At 48.7% G+C, this 13650-nt stretch overlaps 2 protein-coding genes across 6 annotated transcripts in view; one reads left to right on the forward strand and one right to left on the reverse strand.

The window, feature by feature from the left end:
• The window catches only part of PLEKHG6 (pleckstrin homology and RhoGEF domain containing G6), a 158918-nt gene that overhangs the window by 91033 nt on the left and 54235 nt on the right, over positions 1 to 13650 (reverse strand). The window lies entirely within an intron of this gene.
• SCNN1A (sodium channel epithelial 1 subunit alpha) overlaps positions 1 to 13650 on the forward strand; it is a 33361-nt gene that overhangs the window by 5769 nt on the left and 13942 nt on the right. Inside the window, exons 1-2 of one of the 5 annotated variants that reach the window (XM_053557811.1) lie at positions 3147 to 3751; positions 4377 to 4797. In XM_053557811.1, the coding sequence (XP_053413786.1) occupies positions 3676 to 3751; positions 4377 to 4797 (497 nt within the window). In that variant the 5' untranslated portion in view covers positions 3147 to 3675. The other 4 variants (XM_053557812.1, XM_053557815.1, XM_053557814.1 and 1 more) reach the window with 4 other exon arrangements.

Here is a 13650-nt window from a genome sequence, read left to right on the forward strand (position 1 = left end):
CCCTGGCAATGTGGAGGAGAAAATGATTAATTCTGTCATTCCCTAGAGAGCAAGAGGCAGGAAGACCCTTCCGACTCAGAACTTTTATCCCACTGCAGATCCCTCTGGCTTCATTTCTCTCCCTGCAGACTTGCATGTTTTATGGCCACACTGCAGGATTAGAAGATGGCTGGTGTTGGGAGGAGAATGGCAGTCCTGGCTGGGGTACGGGGGGGATGGTGAGAGCTCTGGGAATGGGGAGTTCTTCAGAGACAATGTCTACAAGGCCGCTGACCTCTCATCGAACAAAATTGCACTTCTCTGGAAGTCTGGGAAGGAGCCCTGAGCTTGGAAAGATGGGGATCAGTTCTCAGTCTGGCCCCATCCTAACTCCTGGGTGACTACAGGCAATTTGCCTCCCCAGGCCTCAGTTTCCTTATGTGTTAGGCAAGGGGCTAGATGCATGAGCTGGAAAGGGTCTTTGTGCCCCTCTGGGCTGCCTTACCCACCCCTTCCTGCCCTTTCATTTTCTCAGGGAAGGACACTGAACTGAGGCCAAGAGAGAGAAAATGTCTTTTTTAAAGTCACGCAGTTTAAAAGCAAGATTAGAAGCCATAGAAAAATAACTAGAATGTGGTCCCACTCATGAAAACAATTAGTTTTTAAAAAATACATATAGGGCGGCGCCTGTGGCTCAGGGAGTAGGGCGCCGGCCCCATATGCCGAGGGTGGCGGGTTCAAACCTAGCCCCGGCCAAACTGCAACCAAAAAATAGCCGGGCGTTGTGGCGGGCGCCTGTAGTCCCAGCTGCTCCGGAGGCTGAGGCAAGAGAATCGCGTAAGCCCAAGAGTTAGAGGTTGCTGTGAGCCGTGTGACGCCACGGCACTCTACCCGAGGGCGCTACAGTGAGACTCTGTCTCTACAAAAAAAAAAAATAAATAAATAAATAAAAATAAAAAATACATATAAATCTGTAAAGGCACACAGAAAGATCTACATAGACATACAAACAACAGTGGCCACCCTTGGGCAGAAAGGAGAGAAAGGAATGGGAGAAGGGGGGGAGCTTTTATTGTTCTACGCACTTCTGTATTGCTGGAAAATTGTATCGCAACAAAAATGTATTTGTGTATTATTTCTACACTTTATTTTTATAGAGACAGAGTCTCACTGTACTGCCCTCGGGTAGAGTGCCGTGGCGTCACACGGCTCACAGCAACCTCTAACTCTTGGGCTTACGCGATTCTCTCACCTCAGCCTCCCGAGCAGCTGGGACTACAGGCGCCCGCCACAACGCCCGGCTATTTTATTGTTGCAGTTTGGCCGGGGCTGGGTTTGAACCCGCCACCCTAGGCATATGGGGCCAGCGCCCTACTCACTGAGCCACAGGCGCCGCCCTATTCCTACACTGGGTTTGAACCCGCCACCCTAGGCATATGGGGCCAGCGCCCTACTCACTGAGCCACAGGCGCCGCCCTATTCCTACACTTTAAAAGATCATATTTAGCATGGAGCTCTGACAAAAGTGCAGGTCTCAGAGTTCAATTTTCTCACCACAACAAGCTTGGTCCAGCCTGTTTTGGTCAGTGGTTGGATTTTAGGCACCAGCTAGCAAACAGAAAAGTCAGAGAGGCCTTCTCAGGTACTCTGAGATCAAACAGGCAGGGTGCTGAGTGTGTCTTTTAGAGGGAGGAGCATCCCTAGTTTAAGAACGTGGCTTAAGGGAGACTGGAGTTTCTAGGGGCACCTGAAGCCTGAGGAGAGGTGAGGACAGTAGAACACACAGCATCTAAAGAGCTGACCGATCCACAGACTCCATGTGAGAGTGAGTGAACCCTTCCTGGCTTTCAAATCCAGGTGCAGGGAAGTCCCAGTTCCCCAGGGAAGCCCCGATTCCCCATGAGACTGTAGCTCATCTGTCTCAGGAAGTAAATGTCCAAAACTCTAAGTAGACAACTCCAGAGGAGGAGGAGGAAGAGAATTCTGAATTCCGTTTATAATTCTGCTGCTATTTTGTAACCTCGGAAAACTGGCATATCCTTGTGGATGGTCAGTTAATTTCCTCATCATAAATACGAAGAGACGGCCAACCTTTCCTTTCCTAGTGAAGGTATCGTGAGCAGGTGCCAAGGTAAGCACTGGGACCTGGGTTGGAATCCTGGTTGACACCTATTGGCACTTTAAGGAGTCACAAGAAACAGCCACAAGAGAGGCAGCCACAGACCAGGTTGTACCTTAAGCCTGGAGACCCCCTTCCCCTCTTCTTTGTCTGGGAAACTCTTTGTTCTCCAAGATCCAGCTGAGGTGACACCTTCTCTGGGAATCTACCTGAGTTTCTTTTAATGAGCCTTACCCTCCCTCCCTTAAGCTCCCCAGAACCTGGTCCTTATCTCTCCTACCAGAATCCCTTTACAGGCCCATCTCCTTCCACTAGTCTATATCAGTGGTTGGCCTGGGCCTGGGTCTGCATTCCTGGTACTGGAGGGTGGGGAGGCAAGACAAGCCTGTGCCCACATATGTGCACTCTGGTCAGCTCCTGCACTCTGACCCATGAGCTAGAGCTGGTGACAGACCTCCCCATGGTGTGCAGGGCCTGGGCTCTGTGGGTGGGTCTCTCCTGTCTCCTTCAGTCTCATTCTGGGCCTGATTCTTCCCTCTCTACTTGCTCATCACTTGGCATGTCACGTGATCTTTTTGTTGGATTACATTTGGGCAGAGATTTTGGAGAAAAACATAGCTCCTCTGCATGAGCTTTCCCCTCTTTGCAGAGCCTGAGTAGAGCGAGGCCATATTCTTCCTCCCATACCCCTAGCACTGACCGCATCCCTCCCTGCCCCTCGGTGCCTGCTATCTCTGGGCTCTGGGTCTGTGCCTGCAGAGGCTGGGCCCTCACACTGCCTCTAGATGCCCACATTCCTGAACCCCGTGACCACAATAGGGGACATTACACATTCCTGGCCTGGCAGCCACTGGTGTAAAAAAGAACAGAATGTCCTAGGAACCCGCCCAGCCTTCAGCTTCACCTTGCCCTTCCCTGGCTTGGTTGTACGGGGGATGGTGAGAAACCAGGAGGAAAGAGGATGGACCAGGAGAAAGAGGCATATGTTCCCCACCTGAGTACTCCCACCTCCTGGAGCAGGGAGGAGCCCTACAAAGAGCCTTTCTCCTTTCCCTCCAGGACCTGGGGGTGAGGCTAGCTTGTGGGTGCCCTGGGAAGGATTCCCACAAGAGGGGACCCACCTCCTAGAGCACTCCTGCTAGGAGGGGGGGACGCACTTTGGGGGAGGCTCCCTCCTCTCTGCCCTCCTTCTGCTCCCAAGGGCCCTTCCTCTGTCCCCACTTGTCTTTGGCTCTGTCCGCCTTCACTATCTTCCTTTTTCTGCCTTCCTCGTCCTCCTGGCTTCCACACTCTATTATCCTGGCTTGTCCTTTTTCCTTGTTTTGCCCTCCTGGCTTTGGGTTCAGGATCCTTCTACTTGTTCCCATCTCTGACCCTCCCCTCTGTCTGTCTCCCAGTCTGCTGGCTGGTCAGCTCCCTATCAATCCCCTGCCCAGTCTTCCCTAGCACCTCCCCCTTCATACTTCAGGTCCCAGTACTCCCGGTTCTCCCGCCCTCAGGAGCCTCCTCCCTCAGGAGAACTTGAGGCTTAAACTCCTCCTCTGCCCCTCCCCCTGCTCTGCTCACTTTTAATTGAGATGCTAATGAGGCTTCCAGTTGCTTACATCCCGGTCTGGCCGGCTGGCTCCCGGGCCAGGCCGCTGCACCTGTCAGGTGAGGGGGAAAGAAAGGCTGCCAGATTGAACTGGAAAGAAACCGGTCCCAGTCCAGCCGCAGCTGGGGAGTGGGGAGCAGCAAGCGGCCCAGATCTCCTGGAGCCCAGCAGTCACCGGGGCCAAGGCTAAAGGCTGGAGGAAAGGGCCCAGGGTGAGAGGGGAGTGGCAGGGGAGGAAGAGGAAGAGAGACAGGATCAGAGAGTCTGGCACACCGGGAGGAGGCAGGCAAGGAAAAGGAGAGACGAGAAAGAGACCCAGGGATAAGCCGAAGGCAGGCAGACCGAGAGGGAGTCAAGGAAGGAGCCGAGATACAGAGATCCTGGAGGGAGAAATCCAAAGGAAGAGACCGGCTGCTGTGGAGACAGAAAGGGAGGTTCTAGGACAGAAACCAAAAGGTAGCCTTATCAGGGAAGCAGAGGAGAGGTCACTCCAGGGAAGCCCGGCTCCAGGGCTTCAGCAGGTCAGCTGGCTCCCCGGAAGGTGGGGGAGGGTGAGTGGGCGCAGGGCGAGATGTGGGCACAGCCAGGACCCCTGCACTGGGCTTCAAGATGATCATGGGGAGGGGGTTCAGAGCCTACAGTTCAGCCTTGACCCTGACCCTTGCCTTCCTCAATCCATCCTAGGGCTCATGAAGGGGGACAAGATTGAGGAGCAAGACCCCGACCCTTCCCAGCCCATCCAAGGGCGAATGAAGGGGGATAAGCTTGAGGAGCAGGGGCCAGGTCCTGAGCCTGCAGCCCCCCAGCAGCCCACAGAGGAGGAGGAGGCCCTGATCGAGTTCCACCGCTCCTACCGAGAGCTCTTCCAGTTCTTCTGCAACAACACCACCATCCACGGTGCCATCCGCCTGGTGTGCTCCCAGCACAACCGCATGAAAACGGCCTTCTGGGCAGTGCTCTGGCTCTGCACCTTCGGCATGATGTACTGGCAGTTCGGCCTGCTTTTTGGGGAGTACTTCAGCTACCCTGTCAGTCTCAACATCAACCTTAACTCAGACAAGCTCGTCTTCCCTGCCGTTACTGTCTGCACCCTCAACCCCTACAGGTCAGTCTGTCCCTCTGCCACTTCCTTGGCTCCTGGAAGGGTAGCATGAGGGTACTGAGGTGTTCACTGGGCAGACAGAGCCCCAGACTTGGAGGGAGCTGATAATCCTGTGCCCAGCTAGACCTCCCCTTGAGCGAGAGAGTCAGTCCCATGCTTGGTGGGCTGGTGTTTCTGCCTAGGGGAGCCATCCTCCTGCCAGAGCTTACCTAGAGTGTGGTTGTTGGGCCAGCAGTGACCTCCCTTCTCCTCCTCTTCTCCCTCCATCTAGTGGGAGAGAGTAGTTTCAAAAGGACAGGGCTGGGCTCAGCCCCATCCCTTCCCTGCAATAAGATGACAGCAAAGAATAAGGACCTCTCATCCTGAGGCTAGTGGAGAGGTGAGGCTAGGTGGTGCCAGTCTTTTTTACAAGGGGAGTTTGGCGTGGAGGTTAGGGCTGTAAAGCAAGCCTTGAGGCTGGGGGCCCCAAAGCCAGGAGAGTCCAACTGAAGAGCAGCCCCTGGTCAAACTGTTTCCCCAAATTCCCAGGCTAAAATGTGGAGGTGACCCTGCTGGGCTGCACAGGTCACCTGCCCAGGTGCTATCTTTTAAGTGCTTGGGTGTGTCCTAAAGTTTTGGGTTTCAGCAGTGCTCTTTGCCAGTTTGAGGCCTGGAAATCAGAGGGGGCAGTAACCGTGGGGAAGAGAGGAGGGCAGGGCTGAGTGTTTATATACACCTTTCATTTGTATTCGCTCAACCGTGCCACACCTTGGGGACAAGGTGTCAAGCCAGACAAGGTGCTAGGCACCTGGCAAAATGAATTCATTTATACATACATACAACCTTTATTGAAAGCCAATATTTTGCTAGGTGTTAGGGATGGAAAGATAAAATAAGATGGCAGAGATAGGCATGTAAACAAGTAATGCAGCTCACTGTGATAAGAACTATGTGTGGTGGCACCTGTAGCTCAAGCGGCTAAGGCGCCTGCCATATACACCAGAGCTGGCAGGTTCGAATCCAGCCTGGGCCTGCCAAACAACAATGATAACTACAACCAAAAAATAACCGGGCATTGTGGTGGGCACCTGTAGTCCCAGCTACTCAGGAGAATGAGGCAAGAAAATTGCTTAAACCCAGGAGTTTGAGGTTGTTGTGAGCTGTGATGTCAAAGCACTCTACCCAGGGCAATAGCTTGAGGCTCTGTCTCAAAAGAAGAACTATGTGTGATAAAAATGGTGTGAGTTAGTGTGTGTTCAAGGAGGGTAAGACCCTTATGAGTGTGTGAGTATGAGTGTGAGTACATTCATTGGGTGTGTGTGCACTTATGGGTGCCTGGGATTGGCCACCTGTTGGGGGTGGAGGTCCCTTCATATATTCTGTCATGTGCAAAGGTGTGTCTTAGACTAACAAGGGCTGGATATACTGTCCCGGAGAGAAAAAAATAATGCTGGGCCATTTTTCTGATTAATCGTCATATAATGTCTAGGGTAGGGGTCATTTACCAAGGAAGTTACTTTACACTCCAGACACCGCTAAGCTGTCTGCGTGTATCTCATGTATTTCACACAAAATCTTGTGAGGCAGGTACTATTATTATACCCATTTTATATCTAAGGAAATTTTAAGGCAAAGAGAGAAAAGTCAGAAGGTCACAGAGGTAGTGACTGAACTGTGACTCATTCTGTTTGCCTGATTCCAAAACTCGACCTCTTTGTAATACCCAAGATGTGGGACATGGAATAAATGGAATTTCCAATCAGATGTTCATATGTCCTTTCACAGCTCTCTTTTTCTCCCTTCAGCCTCATTTCCTCCACTCTGGTGCCTGCAGGCTCCTTAACCTCTCATCCCCTAGGGCCACAGTGGTAGGGATGGACTGGACAGGACAAGGAGGGCAGGCAGAGGGAGGGACAGCAGGCAGATAGTAGGCCCTCAATACATGTTTGTGGTCAAAAATATTGAGGGATCGGGAGGGCAGGGGTGAAGCTGATGAGGTTGTGTACTTTCTAAGGGTCTGCTGGGGGGCAGGGCCCTAGACAGTCCAAGAAAAAGCCCTGGGGAATAGAACCCATTGCTCTTGCCTCCCGAAGCCTGCAGATAGTGGCCAGATGGGAAGGGAGTCAGAGAAGGCTCCCTAGTGCAGGCAAAGGAGATGGAACACTTAGCATGCTTGACCTTGTGCTGAGTGCTGTACAGACTCTCATTTAATTCTGACAAGTCCAGGGAGGTGGGCATTATTTTATTTTATTTTTTGAGACAGTCTCAAGCTGTCACCCTGGACAGATTGCCGGATTTTTTTTTTTTTTTTTTGGTTATAGTTGTCATTGTTGTTTTAGCTGGCCCCGGGCCGAGTTTGAACCCGCCAGCCTCGGTGTATGTGGCTGGCGCCCTACCCACTGAGCTACGGGTGCTGCTGAAGTGGGCATCATTATTTACATTTTTCAGATGAGGAAAATTAAGGCTCAGCAAGGTGAAGTAATTTAAGCAAGGGAGTACATTTATTTATTAAATAAAAAACTAATAATAATGGCGAGCATTTATATATATTCATGTGCCAGATATTTCTAGATGAGCCCAAATTTAAATTAAAGTATTCTTACACAGCTATGATTTAAAATAAATAAATAAATAAATAAAAATAAAATGATAAATTGGTCTTAAAAAAATAAAATAACCTGTAAACTACTCAAAAAAATAAAATAAAATGTAAAAAAAGTAAAAATAAAAAACAAATAAAGTATTCTGTTATTAAACTCTCTGATCTTGGCTGGGTGCAGTAGCTTAACACCTGTAACTTTGGCACTCTGGGAGGCCGAGGCAAGCTCAGTACCAGCCTCAGCAAGAGCAAGAGCCAGTCTCTATTGAAAGTAGAAAAAAGGTGTTGTAATGGGTGCCTATATAGTCCCACCTACTTCACAGAGGCTGAGGCAGGAGATCACTTGAGCCTATGAGTTTGAGGTTACTGTGAGCTAGGCCGATGTCATGGCACTCTAGCTTGGGCAACAGAGAGAGAGACTGTCTCAAAAGAAAAAAAATTATTTGATCGTCTCAAGACACCTTGGAAATAGGTGTCATGATTCCTCTCGTTTTATGGATAAGGAAACTGAGACCCAGAGACTTAAGTAACTGACCTGAGTTCAGACAGCTAGCAAGTGGTGAACCTGGGATTCAAAAATCACGTCTCTCAAACTAAGAGCCAGTGCATCTTAGATTAGCAGTTGAGCCACAAACCAAGTATGTTTGATTTCAAAGCTCTTTCTCCCATTATATTTTAACCAGAGACCAGACAAAGGCAGCCCACGTTTGGGGCAGCTGCTAGGAACCCGGGGGGGAGCAGCAGTCACAGGAGGACTATTTGTCCAGACTGCAGAGGGAGGGGTCCTGTGCTGACGGCTTCCGTTCCGGAGAGAGGCCAAGGTGGGTGGAAAGATGAATGTAGCCTGGTGGGTGCTGACCTGCCTGTGAATCACGGCTGCTAGGCAGAGGCAGCAGGATGACTGACTCTTACCAGGGAAGCAGGGAGGACATGGAAATCGGTTGATGAGACAGAGGACCAGGAATGAGGCAGAGTCAGACAATGGGTGCAGCAGCAGGTGGAGAGGAGGAAGATGGACTATAACTTCCAGGAAAGGAGATAGGCCCGAAGACCTTTCAGACCAAACAAGGAAGTGCTAAGAATTCAAGGGAAGGGTCCCTTTCTCTTTGATCAAGAAAGGGCTTTTTCACTCAAAGGAGTGGTACCCACATCCATGGTATACAGCCACCATACAGAATTTTTTTATCCAGTCCTTGGAAGGACCTTAGTCTGAACCTAAGAATTTGGGGTTCTTTTTTTTTTTTTTTCTGAGACAAAGTCTCTGTCACTCTGGTTAGAGTGCCGTGGCCTTATAGCTCACAACAACGTCAAACTCCTGGGCTTAAGTGATCCTCTTGCCTCAGCAGCCTCCCAAGTAGCTAAGACTACAGGTACCCGCGACAAAAGTTTATTTCTTTTTTTTTTTTTTTTTTTTTGTAGAGACAGAGTCTCACTTTATGGCCCTTGGTAGGGTGCCGTGGCCTCACACAGCTCACAGCAACCTCCAACTCCTGGGCTTAAGCGATTCTCTTGCCTCAGCCTCCCGAGTAGCTGGGACTACAGGCGCCCGCCACAACACCTGGCTATTTTTTTTTTGGTTGCAGTTTGGCCGGGGCCGGGTTTGAACCCGCCACCCTTGGTATATGGGGCCAGCGCCTTACCAACTGAGCCACAGGCACCGCCCAAAAGTTTATTTCTAAATATTATCCTACAATGCCTGGCTAGCTTTTTCTATTTTTAGTCGAGATGGGGTCTTGCTTGTACTCAAGTTTGTCTCAAACTCCTAAACTCAGGTGATCCACCTTCCTCTGCCTCCCAGAGTGCTAGGATTATAAACATGAGCCACTGTACCTGGCTGAACTTGGGGTTCTTTTTTTTTTTTTTTTTTTTAATTTTTTGGGTTTTTTTTTTTTTTTTTGCGGAGACAGTTTCACTTTATCGCCATTGGTAGATGCCATGGCGTCACACAGCTCACAGCAACCTCCAACTCCTGGGCTCAGGCGATTCTCCTGCCTCAGCCTCCCGAGTAGCTGGGGCTACAGGCGCCCGTCACAACGCCCGGCTATTTTTTGTTGCAGTTTGGCCGGGGCCGGGTTTGAACCCGCCACCCTCGGTATATGGGGCCAGCGCCCTACGGACTGAGCCACAGGCGCCGCGCCTGAACTTGGGGTTCTTGGACAGTAAAAGAGGTCATGGAATCTTCCCTGGAGATGGCAGAGGAGGAGGCCTGGGAGAAGGAATAGGTGAGGAGAGGGGCAAATGCCGAGAGAGAGCCCCTGTGTGTGTGAGGGGTCCTGACCATTGTTCTCTGGCCCTGGTGGGCATACCCTGCCAGAAAAAGAAGCCCAGACTCTGACTGTCTTTTTTTTTTTTTTTTGGCCGGGGCTGGGTTTGAACCTGCCACCTCCAGCATATGGGGCTGGCGCCCAACTCCTTTGAGCCACAGGTGCCCCCCCACCAGAGTCCAACTCTTAGAGTGACTCACCTGACCCTGCCACAGAGATGGGGTCCTTCTGAGGTTAACAACCTTGCTGCCTCTGTGGCAGCAGCTATTAGAAAGTTCTTCCTGGGAGGCTGAGGCGGGTAGATTGCCTGAGCTCAGGAGTTTGAGACCAGTTTGCACAATTACGAGACCCCGTCTCTAAAAAAAGTTGTGGTGGGCCCCAGCTACTTGGGAGGCTGAGGCAAGAGGATCACTTGAGCTCAAGGGTTTGAGGTTGCTGTGAGTATGATGCCACCGCACTCTACCCACAGCGACAGAGTAGGACTCTGTCTCAAAAAAAAAAGAAAGTTCTTCCTTGGGTAAAGCTTCAGTTTACCTCATGATAACTTCTGTCCTGTGGTCCTGGTTCTTTCTCTTGGAAGCAACCCTAAAGACATCTCCTTCCTCTCACAGCTATCAATTCTGGTGCAGCTATGACAGAAGTAACTGCACTGCAGTTTGCAAAGCCCACTGTCATATTCTGATTCTTATAACATGCTGATAAGATAAGGAGGTCAGGTATTAGCCCCATAGTTAGATAAGAAAACTCAGGATCCCAGAGTGGAAAGACTTTGCAGAAGACAGAGCTGGGATCTGGGTCTTTAGCTCCACTTTTGTTAAGACTGTGAAGTCACAGGGTATTGGCAGGCAGTTGCGTTTTCTTCGCCGATAATAGTAATAGTAACAATGACAAGAACAACAGCAGCAGTTATACGGTACCTATTCTGCCAGATACTTCTCAGTTCTTTTCATATATTAACTCACTTAATCCTCTTAATACCTTATGAAGCAGGCAGTAATATTACTCCCATTTTGTAGATGATGAAACAGAGACACAGAGAAGAAAAGCACCCAGCTAATGAGTCCTTGAGGTTAGGATATGAGCCTGGAAAGCTCATTAGAACTTAGTTCCTTTAACTTTTCCTTGGACAAATTGGTTTCTAGACCTCTCACCGCCTTGGCTGTCCATCTTCTGAAAAATTGTTGGTTTGTGATCTATTGCTCTTAAAATGTCACAGCCAGAACTGAATTCCACATTGTGGAGTGAGGTGATCACTGTAACCTGATCTCTGTCCACAGGGGCACCTGCTGTGAACACAGGCTAAGCTCCCAGAGGCCATGTGGGTCCACAACCCCCAGAGTGGGGATTGGGGGGCAAGGCTGGAGGTGCTGAGAGGTAGAGAAGAATGGAGCTAGGGAAGGGGCCAGAGAAAGGGAGGCCAAGGCTTCTAGGTGGTTCTTGGAAGTGAGAGGGGGTGGGGCTAGGACCCCCAGGTTCACTGGCAGGGGAGGAAGCTAGCCTGTGTCCTGAACCCAGCTCTGCCTGGTACTCTGGGAATGCTGGTTGAGAATACTCAGGTAGGGGCCTCCAGATGGGTGGGATGGGGGCCTAGGCAAGACCCAAGGCTGTCAAACAAGCATGGGCTCTTCTGTGAGAGGAGAAGGATGAGGGAGGAGCAGGAGGAGACCAGATGGCAGGACAGCAGAGTGTCAATCCCCAGCTCTCACAGTGTCCCGCACTCTGCTGGTCTGTCCTAAACATGAAAGAGGGGCTGGAGGAGTGAGAGAGATAGCCTCAGAGAAAAGAGAGTGAGCTGTCTGATCTCAAGTGCTTCTGAGCCAGGAGGCAGACTTAGGAGGTAAAGCAGGGGCCCTGGAGTCAGACAGGCCTGGATTCACATCCTGGCTCCAGTACCTCCTAGCTGAGTGATGTTGGGGAAGCTGCCTAGCTGATGGGCCTTGGTTCCCTCAACTGTAAAATGGAGATAGCAATGCCTGCCTGATGGAAGCAAGTCTCTTAGAATCTGGCAAGTAGGGTCCTGCATTGGCATTTGACTTTTTCTTTAAGCGAAGTATAATTCATATGCAGTAAAATGGACAAATCTTGAGGGCCCACTGAAGTTTGACAGTGAAGATGTTGAACATTCTCATTACCTGGTACTTCCTTCCTGTTAATTCCTCTTCTCTCTTCTTCATTTTCTGATTCTATCACCAACAATTACTTTGGTCTGTTCTTAGATGTCATATAAATGGAATCACATAATATGTGTTTTCTTATGTGTGCGTTTGACTTATTTTGCTTAATTAATGTTTCTGAAATTCTTCCACAATTTTTACATGTATTAGTTTCTTTTCATTACTGAGTGGTGAGTGGTTTTGTTGGAAATTTGGGTAGTTTTTGTCCATTCTGAATAAAACTGCGATGAACATTTATGTACATGTCTCTGTTTTCATTCCTCTTGGATAATAGCTAGGGGTGGAACTGGTAAAATATCTAGAATTGAAATTGCTGGCTCATAGGAAGATACGTGTTTAACTTTAAAAAAAACTACCAATCAGTCCTCCAAAGCAGTTATACCATTTTAGACTCTCATCAGCAACTTCGAAGAATTCCAGTTACTCTACATTTTTACCAATATTTGGTATTGTCTTTTTAATTTTAGCCTTTCTAATGGATGTTAAACGGCATCTCATTGTGGATTTAATTGCATTTCCCTAAGCACTAATTATGTTGAGTACTTTTTCATTTATTCAGTGACAATTTATGTATCTTTTAAATTAATTAATTATTTTTTTTTTTGAGACAGAGCCTCAAGCTGTCACCCTGGGTAGAGTGCCGAGGCATCACAGCTCACAGCAACCTCCAGCTCCTGAGCTCAAGCGATTCTCCTGTCTCTGCCTCCTAAGTAGCTGGGACTACAGGCATCCGCCACAATGCCCAGCTATTTTTTGGTTGCAGCTGTCATTGTTGTTTGGCGGTCCCTGGCTGGATTTGAATCCACAGGCTCAGGTGTATGTGGCTGGCGCCTTAGCCGCTTGAGCCACAGGTGCTGAGCCATTTTTTTTTTAATTTATTTTTTAAATGGCCTTTTTATTGTTAATTTGTAATTCTTTATATATCAGGATGAGGTCTTCCTTATATATTTTTCTTTTTTTTTAAAAATTACAGCTTTTTGAGATATAATTCACACACTATACAATTTATTCACATAATGTGTACCATTCAATAGTTTTTAGTATATTCACAAAATTGTGCAATTATCACCACAATCAATTTTAGAACATTTTCACTACCCCAAAAAGAAAGCACGTGGCCTTTAACAATCACTCATCTTCTCCCACCATCCCTTAGCTCCCAGCCCTGTGCAATTACTAATCTACTTCTCATCTCTATAAATTTACCTGTTTGAGGTTGGGCTCAGTGCCTCAAATCTGCCTGTTATCCTAGCACTCTGGGAGGCAGAGGTGGGTGGATTGCTTGAGCTCAGGAATTCCAGACCTTGTCTCTAAAAGTAGCTGGGCGTTGTGGCAGGTCCCTGTAGTCCCAGCTACTATGGAGGCTGAGGCAAGAGGATTACTCAAGCCCAGGAGATTGAGGTTGCTGTGAGCTATGATGCCAAAGCACTCTACTGAGGGTGACAAAAAAAAAAAAAAAAACCTATGCTGGACATTTCATGTAAATAGAATCATAATATATGTGGTCTTATGTGAGTGGCTTCTTTCCTTCAGCATGTTTTCAGGGTTCATCCATAGTATAGCATGGATCAATACTTAATTCTTTTTTATTGCTGAATAATATTCCAGTGTGTGTGTGTGTGTGTATATATATATATATATACCCCATTTTATTTATGCTTTCATCAATTGATGGTCATTTGGGTTTTTCTCTAGTTTTTGGCTGTTATGAATAATATTACTATGAACATGTTTTTTGGGGTTTTTTTTTTGAGACAGAGTCTCACTTTGTTGCCCTCACTGGAGTGCTATGGTGTCAGAGTTCACAGCAACCTCAAACTCTTGGGCTTAAGTGATTCTC

The sequence above is a fragment of the Nycticebus coucang genome, chromosome 12 (genome assembly GCF_027406575.1).
Source record: "Nycticebus coucang isolate mNycCou1 chromosome 12, mNycCou1.pri, whole genome shotgun sequence".
In the NCBI taxonomy this organism is placed as follows: Eukaryota; Metazoa; Chordata; class Mammalia; order Primates; family Lorisidae; genus Nycticebus; species Nycticebus coucang.